The 14,846-nt window shown below is 42.9% G+C and overlaps 1 protein-coding gene across 1 annotated transcript in view; it reads left to right on the top strand.

Annotated features, from left to right (window-relative positions):
- Positions 1 to 12,262, top strand: part of TANC2 (tetratricopeptide repeat, ankyrin repeat and coiled-coil containing 2) — a 522,665-nt gene extending 510,403 nt beyond the window's left edge. The window contains exons 27-28 of the mRNA XM_051994951.1: positions 3,297 to 3,397; positions 4,500 to 12,262. Of these exons, the coding sequence (XP_051850911.1) occupies positions 3,297 to 3,397; positions 4,500 to 6,447 (2,049 nt within the window). The 3' untranslated portion in view covers positions 6,448 to 12,262. The remainder of the gene's footprint in view (positions 1 to 3,296; positions 3,398 to 4,499) is intronic.
- The last annotated feature ends 2,584 nt before the right edge of the window (positions 12,263 to 14,846 follow it).

Consider the following 14,846-nt stretch of genomic DNA (forward strand, 5'->3'; position numbering starts at 1 on the left):
ATGCAGTCAAAGATCTTCCCCTGCCAAACTTTAGCCTTGGATTATTTCTTCCATCTGCTGTTTTGTCCCTGCCCAAGTGCTGCTAGAAAAAAAAAAAAAGAAAAAAGAAAAGGAAGGAAAGGAGGAAGGAAGGGAAGGAAGAAAAGAAAGAAATCATAAAACAAAAAAACAAAACATCAAAAACACAAGTCCAGTCTGAATCTACTACAGTTTATGTTACATAATCTCAACTGAGCCCCCATTACTACAAGACATTCATTTTATACCTCCCTCATTGACTCACCATACCACTCACACAAACAGCTTTTCTAGACCTTTTCAACTCTCCTCAAATCTCTTATACCTCCTTCTCATTCCCATCACCTCCCCATTCATCTCAGCTGAGAATCTTGCCTCATATTTCCCTGAAAAAATTGAAATCATTCACTGAGAGCTCCCTCTTTTACCATCTTCCTCAACTCATATCACTCAAATGTCTTTTGCAACTTTTCTCTTCAATCCTATCTCACAAGAAGAGGTGACCCTTTTCCTTACTGAGGCAAATTATGCTTGTGTTTTCATTCCTTCTCTAATACACTGCCCCCTGAATTATCACCACTCTCTAATTAATCTTCAGTTTCTTTCTTTATTCACCAGCTGCTTCCCTGCCAGTGTCTCCCTTATCCTCAAAAACCCCTCATTGATCATCTACCACTGATGGCTCTCATCCTGTCTTTTCTCTTTTTTTGTGGCTACATTCCTTTAAGAAAGCCATCTACAATTGTACTTCTACTTCCTTTCCTCTCACTCTCTTCTAAATTTTTTGCAGTCTGACTTCCAGTTTCATCATTCAACTGAAGCTGCTTTCCCCAAAGTTACCAATGAGCTCTTAAATGCTGAATCCAAGGACTTTTTTGCATCCTTTGACACTATTGATCATCCTCTTCTCCCTAATGCTCTCTTCTAAGTTTTTGCCACACAGCTCTCTCCTGATTCTCCTTCTACCTCTCTGATTGTTTGTCTTCTCTCTCCTTTGCTAGATCTTTAGCCAGTTCGTGCCCACTAAATGTAGATGTCCCTCCATACTTTATCCAGAGCCATCTTCTCTATATATACTATTTCACTTAGTAATCTCCTCAGCTTCAGTAGATTCAACTATTTTATCTATGCTGATGATTCTCAGATCTGTTTGTTCAGTTTTAATCTTTCTGCTTACTTCTAATCTCCCATCTCCAATTCCCTGTTGGATATCTTGAACCTGGTTATCCATAATCATCTTAATTTCAACATGTTCAAGATTGAATCATTTATCTTTTCCCCCATATCATTCCTTTCCAACTTCCTCATTATCATCTATCCTCCTCATTTCCTGGGTTCACAACACAAATGAAATGTTTGATTCTTCATTCTCTCATCTTTCCGTATCCAGTAAGTTGCCACATCCTTTCATTTCTCTTATATACTCCTCCTTCATTCTTCTAACACTGCCATCATCCTAGTACAGATCATCATTCTTTCATTCCTGGACTGTTGCAATAGCCTGTCAGTTGGTCTGTCTACCCCAAGCCTCTCTTTAATATAGTCCATTCTCCAACTACCTGTCAAATTGATTTTCCTAAATCATGTCTGACCATATCACTTCCCAATAAATTTCAGTGGCTCCCTATTCCCTCCAGATCAAACATAAACTCTGTTTGGCTTTTAAAGTCCTCCATAATCTGGCTCCTTTCAATTCCAGTTTTCTTATACCCTTATGTGCCCTATGATCCAATGATACTGACCTCCTTACTGTTTCTCACATAAAGCACTTCATCTCCCAGCTCCAGTCATTTTCACTATCTGTATCCTTCCTCATCTTTTTTCCTTCAAGGCTCAGCTAAAATCTCACTCATTCACTCTCCTCAGCCTCCTTAATCTTAGTGTCTTCCCTTCAAGATTATCTTCAATTTACCCTGTAGATATCCTTTTTGTTTGCATATTGTCTTCCCATTAGCAACTGTGAGCTAGTTGAGAGCAGAGACTATCTTTTTGGCTTTCTATTTTTGCCACTTAGCACAGTGGAAAAAATAGTCACATAATAGGCATTTATTAAATAATTGTAGACTGACTTAGAAACTTTTCCAGCTAGATACTGAGAACTGGGCTGTTCTAGAAAAGAACTACTTTCACTCTCAACTTCTGAGGAATTAAGTAGCAACATGAAACCCAGTGATGGCCCCCACCTACTTCGCGGCTGTATTTATTTTAAGGATTCTCAAGAGAAATAGGGGAAGGCCAACAGTAGTCTAGGGAGCTAAAATTTACCTTTCTTCATACATACAGATGTGTTCTTGCTGACTTTCTTAGGTGGTGATTTTCAACTGCTTTCTTAGGGAAAGTTGAAAACCATTACCTAAGAAAGCCAGCAAGTATTAAAATAAATACAGCAGAGAAGCAGGTTGGGGAGGCGGGGGATGACACATGAACGTATGTGTGTGTGTTCATATTCATAAGTGCATCTATATTTAAGCACATGTGTGTATATATACATGTACATGGTACAGATGGAGCAGATGGACTAAATGACTCCTAAGATCATATATCTATCTATCTATCTATATCTATATTTATATATAGATATATATCTATAGATTTAGATAGATAAATATAGCTCTTGAGATCCTTTCCTCCCTAAGATATGGTATACCTATCCTGATGCCTACCTAACTGGCTGATTTAGAATTGTTCTGTGTTCCTTCTTGGAGAGGAAGGCAAACAGGAATTCTGACTTGAATAAAATCCTTGATGAGAGGCAGCTTGATGTAGTAGGTGTATATATATATATATATATATATATATATATGTGTGTGTGTGTGTGTGTGTGTGTGTGTGTGTGTGTGTATATATATATGTCAGCAGGAAACATAGTGGGAACACAGCTGGATGAGAGAATAAACAGTAGAGAGCAGTGGTTCCATAGGATTCCACATTGGAGCATCTCTTTGAGAGACATATACATACATAAACCTATATACACACATACTTATCAGCTTTCTGACTTCTAGAGGAAAGCTGGACAGAAGCGGTAGAAAAAGCAAACCTTCAATATTATATGGCTTTTTACTTCCCAGACAATAGTCTCTGAGTGAAAGAAAACAAAGCATATAAAACAAATGGTTCTCCTGAAAATGCTTTCTGCTCTTAGGTCATGCCATCTGAACCATGAACCCCAATAATTATATCCACAAACATCCTCCAAAATGCATATCTTATTAAATCCCAGACTTTGTCTACATCTCTGGAGTAACTTATCTACTTCACATCTGTTGTGATAATAGGATTTTGGAATGGCAGAGGAATTTGCTACTAAAGCTCTGGAGCTGAAACCGAAATCTTACGAAGCTTACTACGCAAGAGCAAGGGCAAAACGGAGCAGCAGGTGAGAATGGAATGGGAAAGAGATCAAGAGAGACATTAAGATCCTTCCCTTTTCCTCTCCCCCTCAACACACACAGGCTGAAGTGGGATGACCTTGGTCCTAGGAATGGGACGAGAGAAACCAAGGAAAATGCCACTTGATTTTCACAGCTGCTGTAATTGGGTTTCTGGATAGATGGGACTCAGGGAGAGCATAAGAACTCTACGCCAGGGATCTCCTGCCTCTGGCTACTTGTCCTTGTCCCAGTGTCTCCCGATCTAAATCACCAGTACTCCCATCTCTTCAGACCCCCATAGGGATAAAGAACTGGAGATTCAGGGGCCCCCCAAGAGAGATTTGGCTCTGACAGCCAAATCTTCATGTCAGATAAGAGACAATACCTATGCTGATTGTCTTAGATTCCCATTCTTGCCAGGAAAGTAGAATGCCAATTTTCTTTCACAATTGACCGATAGTCCCTTTTCCTTGCAGTCTTTACAGAGAAGATAGAAACATTGCTTTGGAGGCTAATTCCTTTTTAATACACTATCTACTCCTCAGAGCCTAAGCCAGCTCTGGACCCTGTATTATATGATTCACCCCAGTTTTGCCATAACAAAGTGCAAAGGCTGCTGAGGGGTAAACAGAAAGGGTAGGTTTTTCTACCTTGGCTCTCAACAGAAAATTTGACCCAAAATATTGAGAATCTGAGAGATTTTTGGATAGATTAGTATGATCTTTAAATATACTAGTTTCTATGCTATTTAACAGGATTACTGTCAGTAACAGCTCCATCCTTTTTCTCTCTCCACACGTCCCTAAAAGGGTCCTGTGCTTGGTGTATATCTTACACCAAGAAAATCTTCCTGTAGGACCTTGCTGGGTGAGAAATGGTGAAAACATTTCTTTATCATCCTCCAGGAATTTGGAGGCCATCGATTCTGGGATTTTTTCTCACCCAGCCAGTTTCCACCCTGAAAGTCAAACTAAACCTAAAGCCAGAAGGCTTACGGTGTAACCCCACAGGAGAGCCCACGGGCCTTTAGGATAAGTTCTGAGTACTTGATATGACCTCTTGATCCAGAATAACTCCAGTTCCTATGTTTGTCACTTTGTCAAGCAGGCAGTTTTCAGCAGCATTGGAAGACCTGAATGAGGCCATCAAGCTGTGTCCAAACAACCGTGAGATCCAGCGGCTCCTGATGAGAGTAGAGGAAGAGTGCAGGCAGATGCAGCAACAGCAGCAGCAGCAGCAGCAGCAGCAGCAGTTACCCGTAGAAGCTGAGCCTGACCCCCAGCAAGAAGACCTCTACTCTGTGCAGGACATCTTTGAAGAAGAATACCTAGAGCAGGATGTTGAAAACGTTTCCATTGGCTTACAGACTGAAGCTCGGCCCACTCAGGGGCTCCCCATCATCCAGAGTCCGCCCTCCTCTCCTGCCCATCGGGAATCAGCGTACATCTCTGGCTCACCACTTGGTTCACATCAGGTTTTTGATTTCCGGTCCAATAGTTCCGTAGGTTCTCCCACTAGGCAAAGTTACCAGTCCACATCTCCTGCTCTCTCTCCGACCCACCAGAACTCTCATTACAGGCCTAGTCCCCCCCACACTTCCCCAGCTCATCAGGGGGGAGCTTACCGCTTCAGCCCCCCTCCTGTGGGAGGGCAAGGGAAAGAATATCCAAGTCCTCCCCCCTCACCTCTCCGAAGAGGCCCTCAGTACCGGGCCAGCCCTCCCGCTGAAAGCATGAGTGTCTACCGATCCCAGTCTGGATCTCCTGTACGATACCAGCAAGAAACTAATGTCAGTCAGCTTCCTGGCAGACCAAAGTCTCCTTTGTCCAAAATGGCTCAGAGGCCATACCAGATGCCCCAGCTGCCTGTGGCCGTTCCCCAGCAAGGGCTTAGACTGCAGCCTGCCAAGGCCCAGATTGTGAGAAGCAACCAGCCTAGCTCAGCAGTTCACTCCAGCACGGTCATCCCCACGGGCACTTACGGCCAAGTAGCTCATTCGATGGCTAGTAAATACCAGTCTTCACAGGGAGAAATGGGGGTCAGTCAGAGTCGGTTGGTGTACCAAGGGTCCATTGGGGGGATTGTAGGTGACGGGAGGCCTGTGCAACACGTCCAGGCCAGCCTTAGCGCGGGCGCCATCTGCCAACACGGAGGGCTGACCAAAGAAGATCTTCCCCAGAGACCTTCGTCAGCCTACCGCGGGGGCGTGAGGTACAGCCAGACCCCCCAGATCGGGCGCAGTCAGTCAGCCTCCTACTACCCAGTTTGTCACTCCAAACTGGACCTGGAGCGCTCTTCCAGCCAGCTTGGCTCCCCCGACGTGTCGCACTTAATCAGAAGACCCATGACGGTCAACCCTAATGAAATCAAATCCCACCCACCAACTCCTCGGCCTCTGCTGCACTCTCAAAGCGTAGGCCTTCGATTCTCTCCTTCCAGCAATAGCATATCATCCACCTCCAACCTGACTCCCACCTTCCGCCCATCCTCCTCAATTCAGCAAATGGAGATCCCACTGAAGCCGGCGTATGACAGGTCATGCGATGAGCTGTCTCCTGTGTCCCCCACGCAGGGGGGCTACCCCAGTGAGCCAGCTCGGTCCAGGACCACACCCTTCATGGGAATCATAGATAAAACAGCCCGGACTCAACAGTACCCCCACCTCCACCAGCAGAATCGGACCTGGGCGGTTTCATCAGTGGATACTGTCATCAGCCCCACGTCTCCGGGCAATCTGCCTCAGCCTGAGTCCTTCAGTCCACCGTCTTCAATCAGCAACATTGCCTTTTATAACAAAACCAACAATGCACAGAATGGCCATTTGCTGGAGGATGACTATTATAGCCCCCATGGGATGCTGGCTAATGGGTCCCGCGGAGACCTCTTGGAGAGAGTCAGCCAAGCTGCCTCATATCCTGACGTGAAGGTGGCCAGGACACTGCCTGTTGCTCAGGCGTATCAGGACAACCTGTACAGGCAGTTGTCCAGGGACTCTCGACAAGGGCAGACATCCCCAATCAAACCAAAGAGACCATTTGTGGAGTCTAATGTTTAAAAGACATTTGTTGGAGTGAGATCCATGTTTTCAGCACACATTTCCAGGCTTGGTTTCCACATTTGGGGTAGTTCTCTGACTTAATTTCTCATGTAATTTCTGTGTGGTGTTCAGAGACACATGCTGAAAATCATTTGCATGCAGCCAATTGGGAAGCTGGCCTCCAACAAGCCAGGATTGTAGTTTCTCTTGTCCGTACCCCAGCTGTGTGCCCTCTCTCTTCAGCTGCCAACTAGGAGGTTTTCATACAGTGTGGTTTAGCCCAGGGAGATCAGACACACTGCTCAGCTTTTTCAAATAGACAATCGATTTCAGATCACCTCGTGTTGTCGTGTAACTGTCTCTCCTTTTTTTTTTCCCTTATTAATTTTTCTCGAGGAATTCTCAAAAGAAAGTGCTGCCCTTTTTGCCTTTACATTCTTATCCAGTGTTCTCCAAACAGCCAGCCTGTGCATTCCTGCTCTGATCACCTTCTTCCCCAAGGAAGAGCTACTTTTCTGTCCTGGTGAATCTTAATAACAAGCTTTCTTTAGTAATGAAATTTAGAATGTCACTTTGATTACCTCTAGTGTTCCTATTTGGGGTGGGGACAGAGAAAGCGGTAAAATCAGACTGAAAATTTGGTTACAAACCCCAAGAGGCTATGGCGTTTGAAATGCTACCAGATTGATTTTCCAAGTTCGTTCATTTGTTTCTTTAATTAAAGATTAGGCAACTCTTTAACTATTTCAGTCAGTCAAGGAAATTGGATAAGGCTTGAAGATTTATTTAGATATGAATAAAAATGAGCTGATAAGAAGAGGATTTGTAGAAAACATCATCTTGAGGAAATTTTTTCTAGGTCCTAGCATCGTGCAGCATTATTTCCCTCGGCAAATTAAGTTTACCACTTTATCTGTAGCTGAATCCTCTCCTAAAAATCTATAAGTTCTAGCAAGAGGACCGTTTACTTAAGGAAAGGGGCAGAGATTCACTTTTAAGACTATTTCCCAGAGTGACCCTCATTCCTCTATCTCCTAAAGCTGTTTCTGGCATTTGTTGCCTGGTTTGATTCCCAGAATCTCATCTTCTTTCAGGAATGGGCTTCTGTTTGTTTTCCTTTTTTAGAGATATGTGGTTGTTTTGGTTTGAAAGACAGGTGTACCCAACATTGATTCAGGGTGAAGAAAATAGAGAATGTTAGCTCTCAGACCTGTTTTCCAGTCCTGGACGAGTGGGCACATGTGGAAACAGTAGTAGGGTTTCTGACTCCAGCCATCCTCTGTACATTTTCCCTTCTTCATGGATACTTGTCAATCTGCTTTTTGAGTCACTGTGGACAATGGATGGATGGATGGCAAGGGCACCAACAATTGTAGCATGTTAGAAACCAAAGATTTAAGAGATAAACAAAAGTGAATTGGACCGACACTGTTAAAAGTCAGCCTTGTTTTCATGGGTAAAGGGCTCTAGGATGAACTATTCCCTGTAGCAGATTCCAGGTGTGACTGGACCTGTTGGCAGTAGGCAGGGTTGTTCCTTTGGGAAAAGATTAAAGGGAAGGGCAGAGGTTTGATTTGGTGACATTTCCCAATTATCTTAGCTTTTGCCGAACCAAAAAGATATAGAACAGGCCAGGATGATATCAGTTTGGCTGTTTAGAAAACAAACTGAGGGAGCCTGTGCTCCAGGGGATCCAGTTCTCTATCTCAGATATTTGTGAAAACACTTAACTGGATGAGGGCAGGTATCTATTTCTAGTTTTTTTTTTCTTTTTAATTTAAAAGTTGCAATTTAGAACGTTCTCATTTGGCTTGAGCCACAGGGCTAGAGTTTTTGTTTTGGTTAGGGATCAGTTCTGTTGCACGCTTCCCACCCAGCCCCTTCTTCGTTGGTGAAACAAGGGTTTCTATCCATTTTCTCTTAATGAGAAGAAGCTTCTGTTCTTTAGAAAAGATCTCAGTCTCTTAGTATTGTCCCCTGTCTCATCAGGGGCATGATGAGTCCTGTCTGTGTTGCACAAAGACACCTGCCTAGACAGATGTGCTGGGGGGTTTTGTAATATTTCAGATACTCCACTAATACCATTTCTATCCCAAGACCCTTCCTCTTCCAGTTTTCCATCAGAAACAAGACACCCATTGCCCTCCATGCTTTTTGTGCTTCCTTGGTTGGAAAATTTAAAAGTTGCCCATCCTGACCCCATCTTTTTTTCCATCCAAGAAAGAATGAGCACTCCCACTGGGCACTGGTTGTCTATGAGCCGGAAAAAAAAAATAAACTATTGGACCTTCTTCTCGGAAAGAGAAATTCATGTTCTCTTGTAAACAGACTGCCCGTGTCCTGCTTTGCTATTTCACTGCCATTCAATGATCCCAGTACTGTATTTAAAACATCGCCCCCCCCCCCCAGCAGCACTTTGGAAATCAATCAATACCCTACTTCAGGTTAGGAAAGGTATTTTCAAATATAATTTTAAAATGAAACTGCAAAGTCCCACATACCCACTCACCCCTGCTTCAAGCTTAGCCCACCAGCTCCCACATTCATGCCACCCAGAAAGAGAGGAAGTGGTGACTTAACTGCAGCTTGTAGATTTCTCACCAAAAATATGTTCTCTTTGCCCAGGATTCTTGCACTAATGGGTACCATCACATTATGTCTGTAAATGGGTGCACTTTACTGTTTGAATTTGTTATTATGATAAATATTGGATATTTAAGCGTGAGTAGTGTCTTCATTAGAAAATAGCAGAACCACTCCTGTCTTTTAGTGTATTTTTCAAGAAAAAACAAAGAAAAAGAGGAAAGAAATCAAGCAATGGATCATAACATTTATAGCACAAGAAATAACTGTTGTATATAAACATCAAAAGATTAAGTAATTTTTAAATACAGAATATTTGCAGTGATTTTAAAGTGTTTTTCCAGCAATTTTCTTAGGGACTCCTGAGACATGGTTACTTTATTTACTGGATCAGTAAGGCACACATTAGCAATTGAAAATTAGTATTTATTTACAAAGTAAAAAAAAAATCTGTGTATCATGAAAATTTGGCATGGACAAAATGGAGACCATTTTGTATTTGCTGTTGTTGTATCTTGTCTGGGTTGCAGAAGTGCGCTATTATTGTAGAACCATGTTAATAGAGCACAAACCCTCCTTCTTGTTCCTCTTTTTAGATGTGTTTAATTTCCAACAGATGGCTCAGGAAAACTCCACTCCTTAGACCACGTGTGGTACCCCCTAAGTCGCTGTCCCAATCTCCAAAGTTTGTTAATTGAATTAGACCAAATTTCTAGATACTTTCCCTCATGCTTTACGAACCGCTTGGGGAAGGCCGTCTCCTCAGTTCACAGACCAGAGAGAAGTTTGTGAACTTCCCTCTTAAATTTTTCATATTTTTATATTTCAGAGATTTATCCACTAGAGCAAAGTAACCAGTATCAAATTTAATACCCTAGCGTAGTGCCTAGCAGAGTAGGCACTTAATCAATGTTTGTTGACTGATTGAAAGATATTTTTCCTCACAGTCTATGAACCCCAGTGATTATGGGTGTCATTTGCATTTTCCTGTATTTAACCACTAGGTGTCACGCTGGCTCTGCACCAGAGCCTTCTCTGGCAGTAAAGGAACTACGCCCCTTTAAAGAGAGCTACTCTAAGGAACAGACCGAGCAGATCCCAGGAACAGATAGAGATCCCTGGACTCCCATCAGGACTGAGGTGGGGCCGGCTAGCTCCGGAGAGGAGGAGTCCAGGATAGGAAAGAGCAGGGTATTGGGGAAGGGGGAGAAGAAAACCTACTCCTTTGCTATGCTAACCTGGGAGTAGCATGCTTTGAAAACTGGAGTCTTCTGTGGAAGAGAAGCCTGGAACTGGGAAAGGGGAGATCCCTTAGTGAGCAGAGTTCCTTTGTTCTAACAGATCAATGGAAAACTTTAATTGCAGCTGGTGGCTTCTCCCTAGATCAGTCTCCAGCCTTCCTTTTACCGGCTATCACATATGGGTGGTTTTTAGTTCAAAGGTTAGCTGTTATTTTTCTACTGTAAAAAAAAAAAAAAAATGCCTTTGTTGAAACCAACTGCCCCATTGGAACTTGTGCAGAATGCACTTCATACCTGTGGCCAGTTTTCTGCTGAAGTCCCAAGTGCCCAGCTGCCCCTGCCCAGTTTGCCAGTTCCGTTCCCTGACTTCCTACACTCTTGGAGCTTCCCAGCCCTGTCCTCAAGAAGCTTCCTGGAGAGAGAGCGCGCCAGCCTGCTGTGGTCAGCACTAAGGGCCTTTCTCATCTGTTACTCGTATACCAGGAGGTACAGCTTCTCTCCTCTTCCGAGAGTTCCAGACGGTTCATCTACCGAGAACGACGACGTTTAAATAAGGGCTTAGGGGTTAAGAGCTACCTAGGAAGACATGTCATGGAGACCTTCACCATGCAATGCCTTGAATTCAGCTCTGGACGCTCCCGAGGAAAGGAGACTGGCAGTGGGTTTGGACAAAGCACAAATGGGGATGGTGGAGCCTCTGTGCGGAGCTACTTGAATAATCACTGAGTTTTTCATTGACTTGTTTTGTAACATAAACCACTAAGGGCTGAAGTGTTGGTAACCTTCATTTCGGTGTCCAGCTCCTCAAAGCAGCTGAACCACCCTGAGATGCTTTTGGCTACTTCCTGCCAGGACACAAGCTGGGTGGACTGACCAACAGTCAGAGCTAGGAAAGTCAATACCAAATGAATGAATAATTGGACACCAAAAATCAAGTGTTACTTTCATGTTTCCTCACCCATCCATAACCATCTCATTTCTTCTTGATACATGTCTGGCATTTAAATGGACCAAGGTGAGCTGAGCATATCCAGCCACAGGTCATCATTTCACTTCTCAGAAGTTTTGAGTCAGTGGAAGGGAAATGGACCAGGTGCCTAGTTTCTTTCTACAGCTGCTGCTAGGTGGCTTTTTTGCTTCTAATAATAATCACTGGCCCAAAAAATCTTGATGGGGGTGGGGGGGAATCGACCCTCCCTTCTCTCATTCACACCTTCCTCTCAGGGCCAGGCAGAGGGTTTCATATGGATAACTCATTACTGGAGTTTAACTGTCTTATTGTGCACCAACTCACACTGACTCTAGCTCCACACTCCATTCAGGGATTATTTTGGAAATCCCATAACACTTCCTGTTTCTCTTCCTTTGGCTAATTCTCCTATGAATGAGGCCGGTTCCTTGCCAGGCTCAGGGCTGGTGTCATTCTGGAGGTCAGCCTCCTTTCCATGCTAGCATAGCATCTCTGTCTCTGTTCTGTCTCCTTCAAATCCAAGACAATTTTAATTAGTACAAATATGTACAGTCTATACATTTAAAAAGTAATTTGTACTAACAGTTTTGATTCTTCTTCCTCTTTGCTGTCCTTTCAAGATACTTGCTGGAAAGAGCTTTAATGCACTTAGTTTCCCTTTAGCTTTTCTATAATTCTGATGTAAAGGACTTTCTCTGTACAGTATATTATCCAATGCATGTTCGTTCTCTATACTGATATATTGAACACCACACAGTTGTGAACTCGTGCAGCGGGAACACCCCATGCCCACCAGAGGCCTCCAGTCCCCTCACCCGCCCTCCCCTCCTGGCCCTGTGTATAAGGAAAGACGATGTTTTCCTTTGCTGTACTTGCTTGAGCAGTTTTATTGTCTGTACATGTGAGCTGTGTGAGATAGATGTGAAAAGTTCAAACGAATGCATTTCCCTGCCCCATGTAAACAGGTTGTCATCTGTACAATGAATTGTATGTATGAAAGCAAATGTACTTATTTATAAATGGTTAACACTTGGAAAAACGTGGCTGGCCTGGTGCTTTCCCCTGACAATCGGGGGTGCTCCTCCGGATACCCTGGCCAGAGCTACTTCTCAGCTGTGAGCAGTGGAACCGGAGATCACAGCAGATTACTCTTTGCTGTCTACAAGATTAAGAACACCTCCCACCAAAGCACAAGAAAAGGCAAAACTTGTTTCTTGGCTTGTGGAAGCCAAGGCTGGATGTAGATGGGCTTTGTCATTCCAGTGCATAAGAACGGACCTTTACCAAGTTGGCTGCTTGAAGTATTAAAGGCTAAGTAGACTCTTCCCCAAGACTAGGGTCAAAGAACTACAGTGCTAAGTAATTCAGATTATTTCTCCTCCCCTAACAAAATAAAAATGGCCTTAGCTGTGCCAGCTTTGGTGGCTTTCTGTGGGTCTTGGTTTCCTCCTGTATAAAATGAGATCATGGGCCTTAGATCTACAAGAGGCTTCAGAGAGGACCTAATTCAACCCTTCATTATACAAAGAAGGAAACTGACCCTCAGCAAGATTATTTGATGTCCAAAGTCATACTGCCTATTGTCTACTGAAGGACAGGCGATGAGATTTCTATACATCTGTATGGGGCAGAGCCAGAGTTTTAAACCTAGCCTTTCTGACTCTTAAGCACTGTGCTCTTACACATTGCACCAAAGCTCTCAGCCTGATTCAAATACTATAAAATAAAAGCATCCTGTCAGCCTGCCTGAATCCTTTTTTAAGGTTGGACTGCCATCACTAGCCATAGATTTGGAGACTGAGCTCCTGATGATTGTTAGGCCATCAAACCGATGGCTAAATTGAACAAATACACACATATAGATATATAGTTACCAGGGCAAATTATATTTATTTTTAGCTTGAAAAAATCCAGCTCTAGATCCTTTTTTGGCACCACGGGGTGTGACTGTGGAGAGCTGAGATAATTTTGCATACAAAGTTGTTAATTGCTAAAATTGCTTGGAATTGACACCAATCAGTCCCAGGAGAAAGACACTGGCTCTGCTGGTATTCCTGCTCACTCTGTCTACTAAGGGACTTCATGTATAACTTCTGGCTGTACTAAAGAAACTCAGGGGCTGGTGTAGCCACACCCATTTCCCCAAACAATTGAAACCTGGAGTAACAGGAAGGTCCTAAAGTATACAAGATTCAGGGTGTTCCAAAACACCCAAGACAGCACAGCAAGAAATATCCATAAAGGACTGGGAGTGAGGGAAGCTTGTAGTGGAGGGCTACAGAATCTATACCAGCTATTTCAATAAAAAAGAAAAATGGATAAGCTTTAAAGAGTAACATCACAATGAGCAATTTAAAGCCTTGGTTGTTTGGCTAAAGCCCAGTAGTTCAAAAGATTTCCAGAAGCCTTAAGAAATGCAGTGTTTGGAGGGAAGAAAAAAGTGGTGATTGCTAAAAGGCAAGGCCCCGGTTTCTGAAAAGGTAATTGTCCTACACTACCTCCTCACTGATTCAACACTTTTGAAGTTCTCCAATTTGAACTGAAAGTGAGTCAGTGCAATATTAAACAGCCTCCTCCATGAGATTTTTCTCATAAGAATAACTTGTACTTGAGTAGAATCTTGAGGCTCATAAAGTGATTTGTCTCACAATAACTTCATAAGGGAGAAACAGGGTCAGCTAGCAAATGACGACTTAAACACCAAGGCTGCCAACTGAGCCTGATATTCTTTCCTTTATATTTACAATGAAAAAGATGATCCTAGTCACAGAAATTGGTGATGGGCATTCCCACGTGACTGGTTTCCTAAGAAAAAGTGACAGACACAGACAAACACAGCAAAGCAACTGAATCTTGAGGTAACCTTAATAAGATATCACTTACCCTTTCTCTGAGTCTCAATTTTCTCATCTATAAGGAGTGGACTAGAGAATATCTAAGTTCTGATATCCTGTGATTCTACGAAATCCAAACGAAGGTTAATCAAGTATCTATCCTAGTTTAAAAGTGCAGTTAATAAACCTCATTGGCTAGTAGCTCTAAACAGTGTTTGAGGGTTTCACTGACAACTGAGCAGGGGCAGGGAGGAGGGGTGGGAAGGAAGGAATCGGAGGATACTTATAACACAGGGGTCATTGATTAGCACCAGGGATGGGGATCATCAGGATGCAAGAGAAAGTGTAGGACTTGAGTTCAAATCCCACTTCAGGACATTTAACTCGCATTGTGACCTCTGGACAAATCATTTAATCTCTCAGAAACTTAGAACTCTCATCAGTACAATTGAGAATGCCACCAGTACTACTCACGATTGTGAATAAAGGACTTTGTACGCTTTAAAATGTTATATAAATGAGAGTTAATATTAGATCATCCTAATTGCTTCATAGAACATCGGATGCTGCCTTCTTGGCCAAGAAGCATATGATCAGATCACCCTTTGAAATTTCTTGATCAAGGTTTTAAAAAATGAAAGGGAATCCTGACATGCCTGACTTCATGACATGAATGACTTCAGAAAGCAAAGGAAGCAGGTTTAAAGGACAATTTTTAAAATATTTATTTTCATACATCTAGAGAAAGGTAGCGTTGATAATGGAAGCCTCGAACAAATATTGAAGGTA

The sequence above is a fragment of the Antechinus flavipes genome, chromosome 4 (genome assembly GCF_016432865.1).
Source record: "Antechinus flavipes isolate AdamAnt ecotype Samford, QLD, Australia chromosome 4, AdamAnt_v2, whole genome shotgun sequence".
NCBI classification, from domain to species: domain Eukaryota; kingdom Metazoa; phylum Chordata; class Mammalia; order Dasyuromorphia; family Dasyuridae; genus Antechinus; species Antechinus flavipes.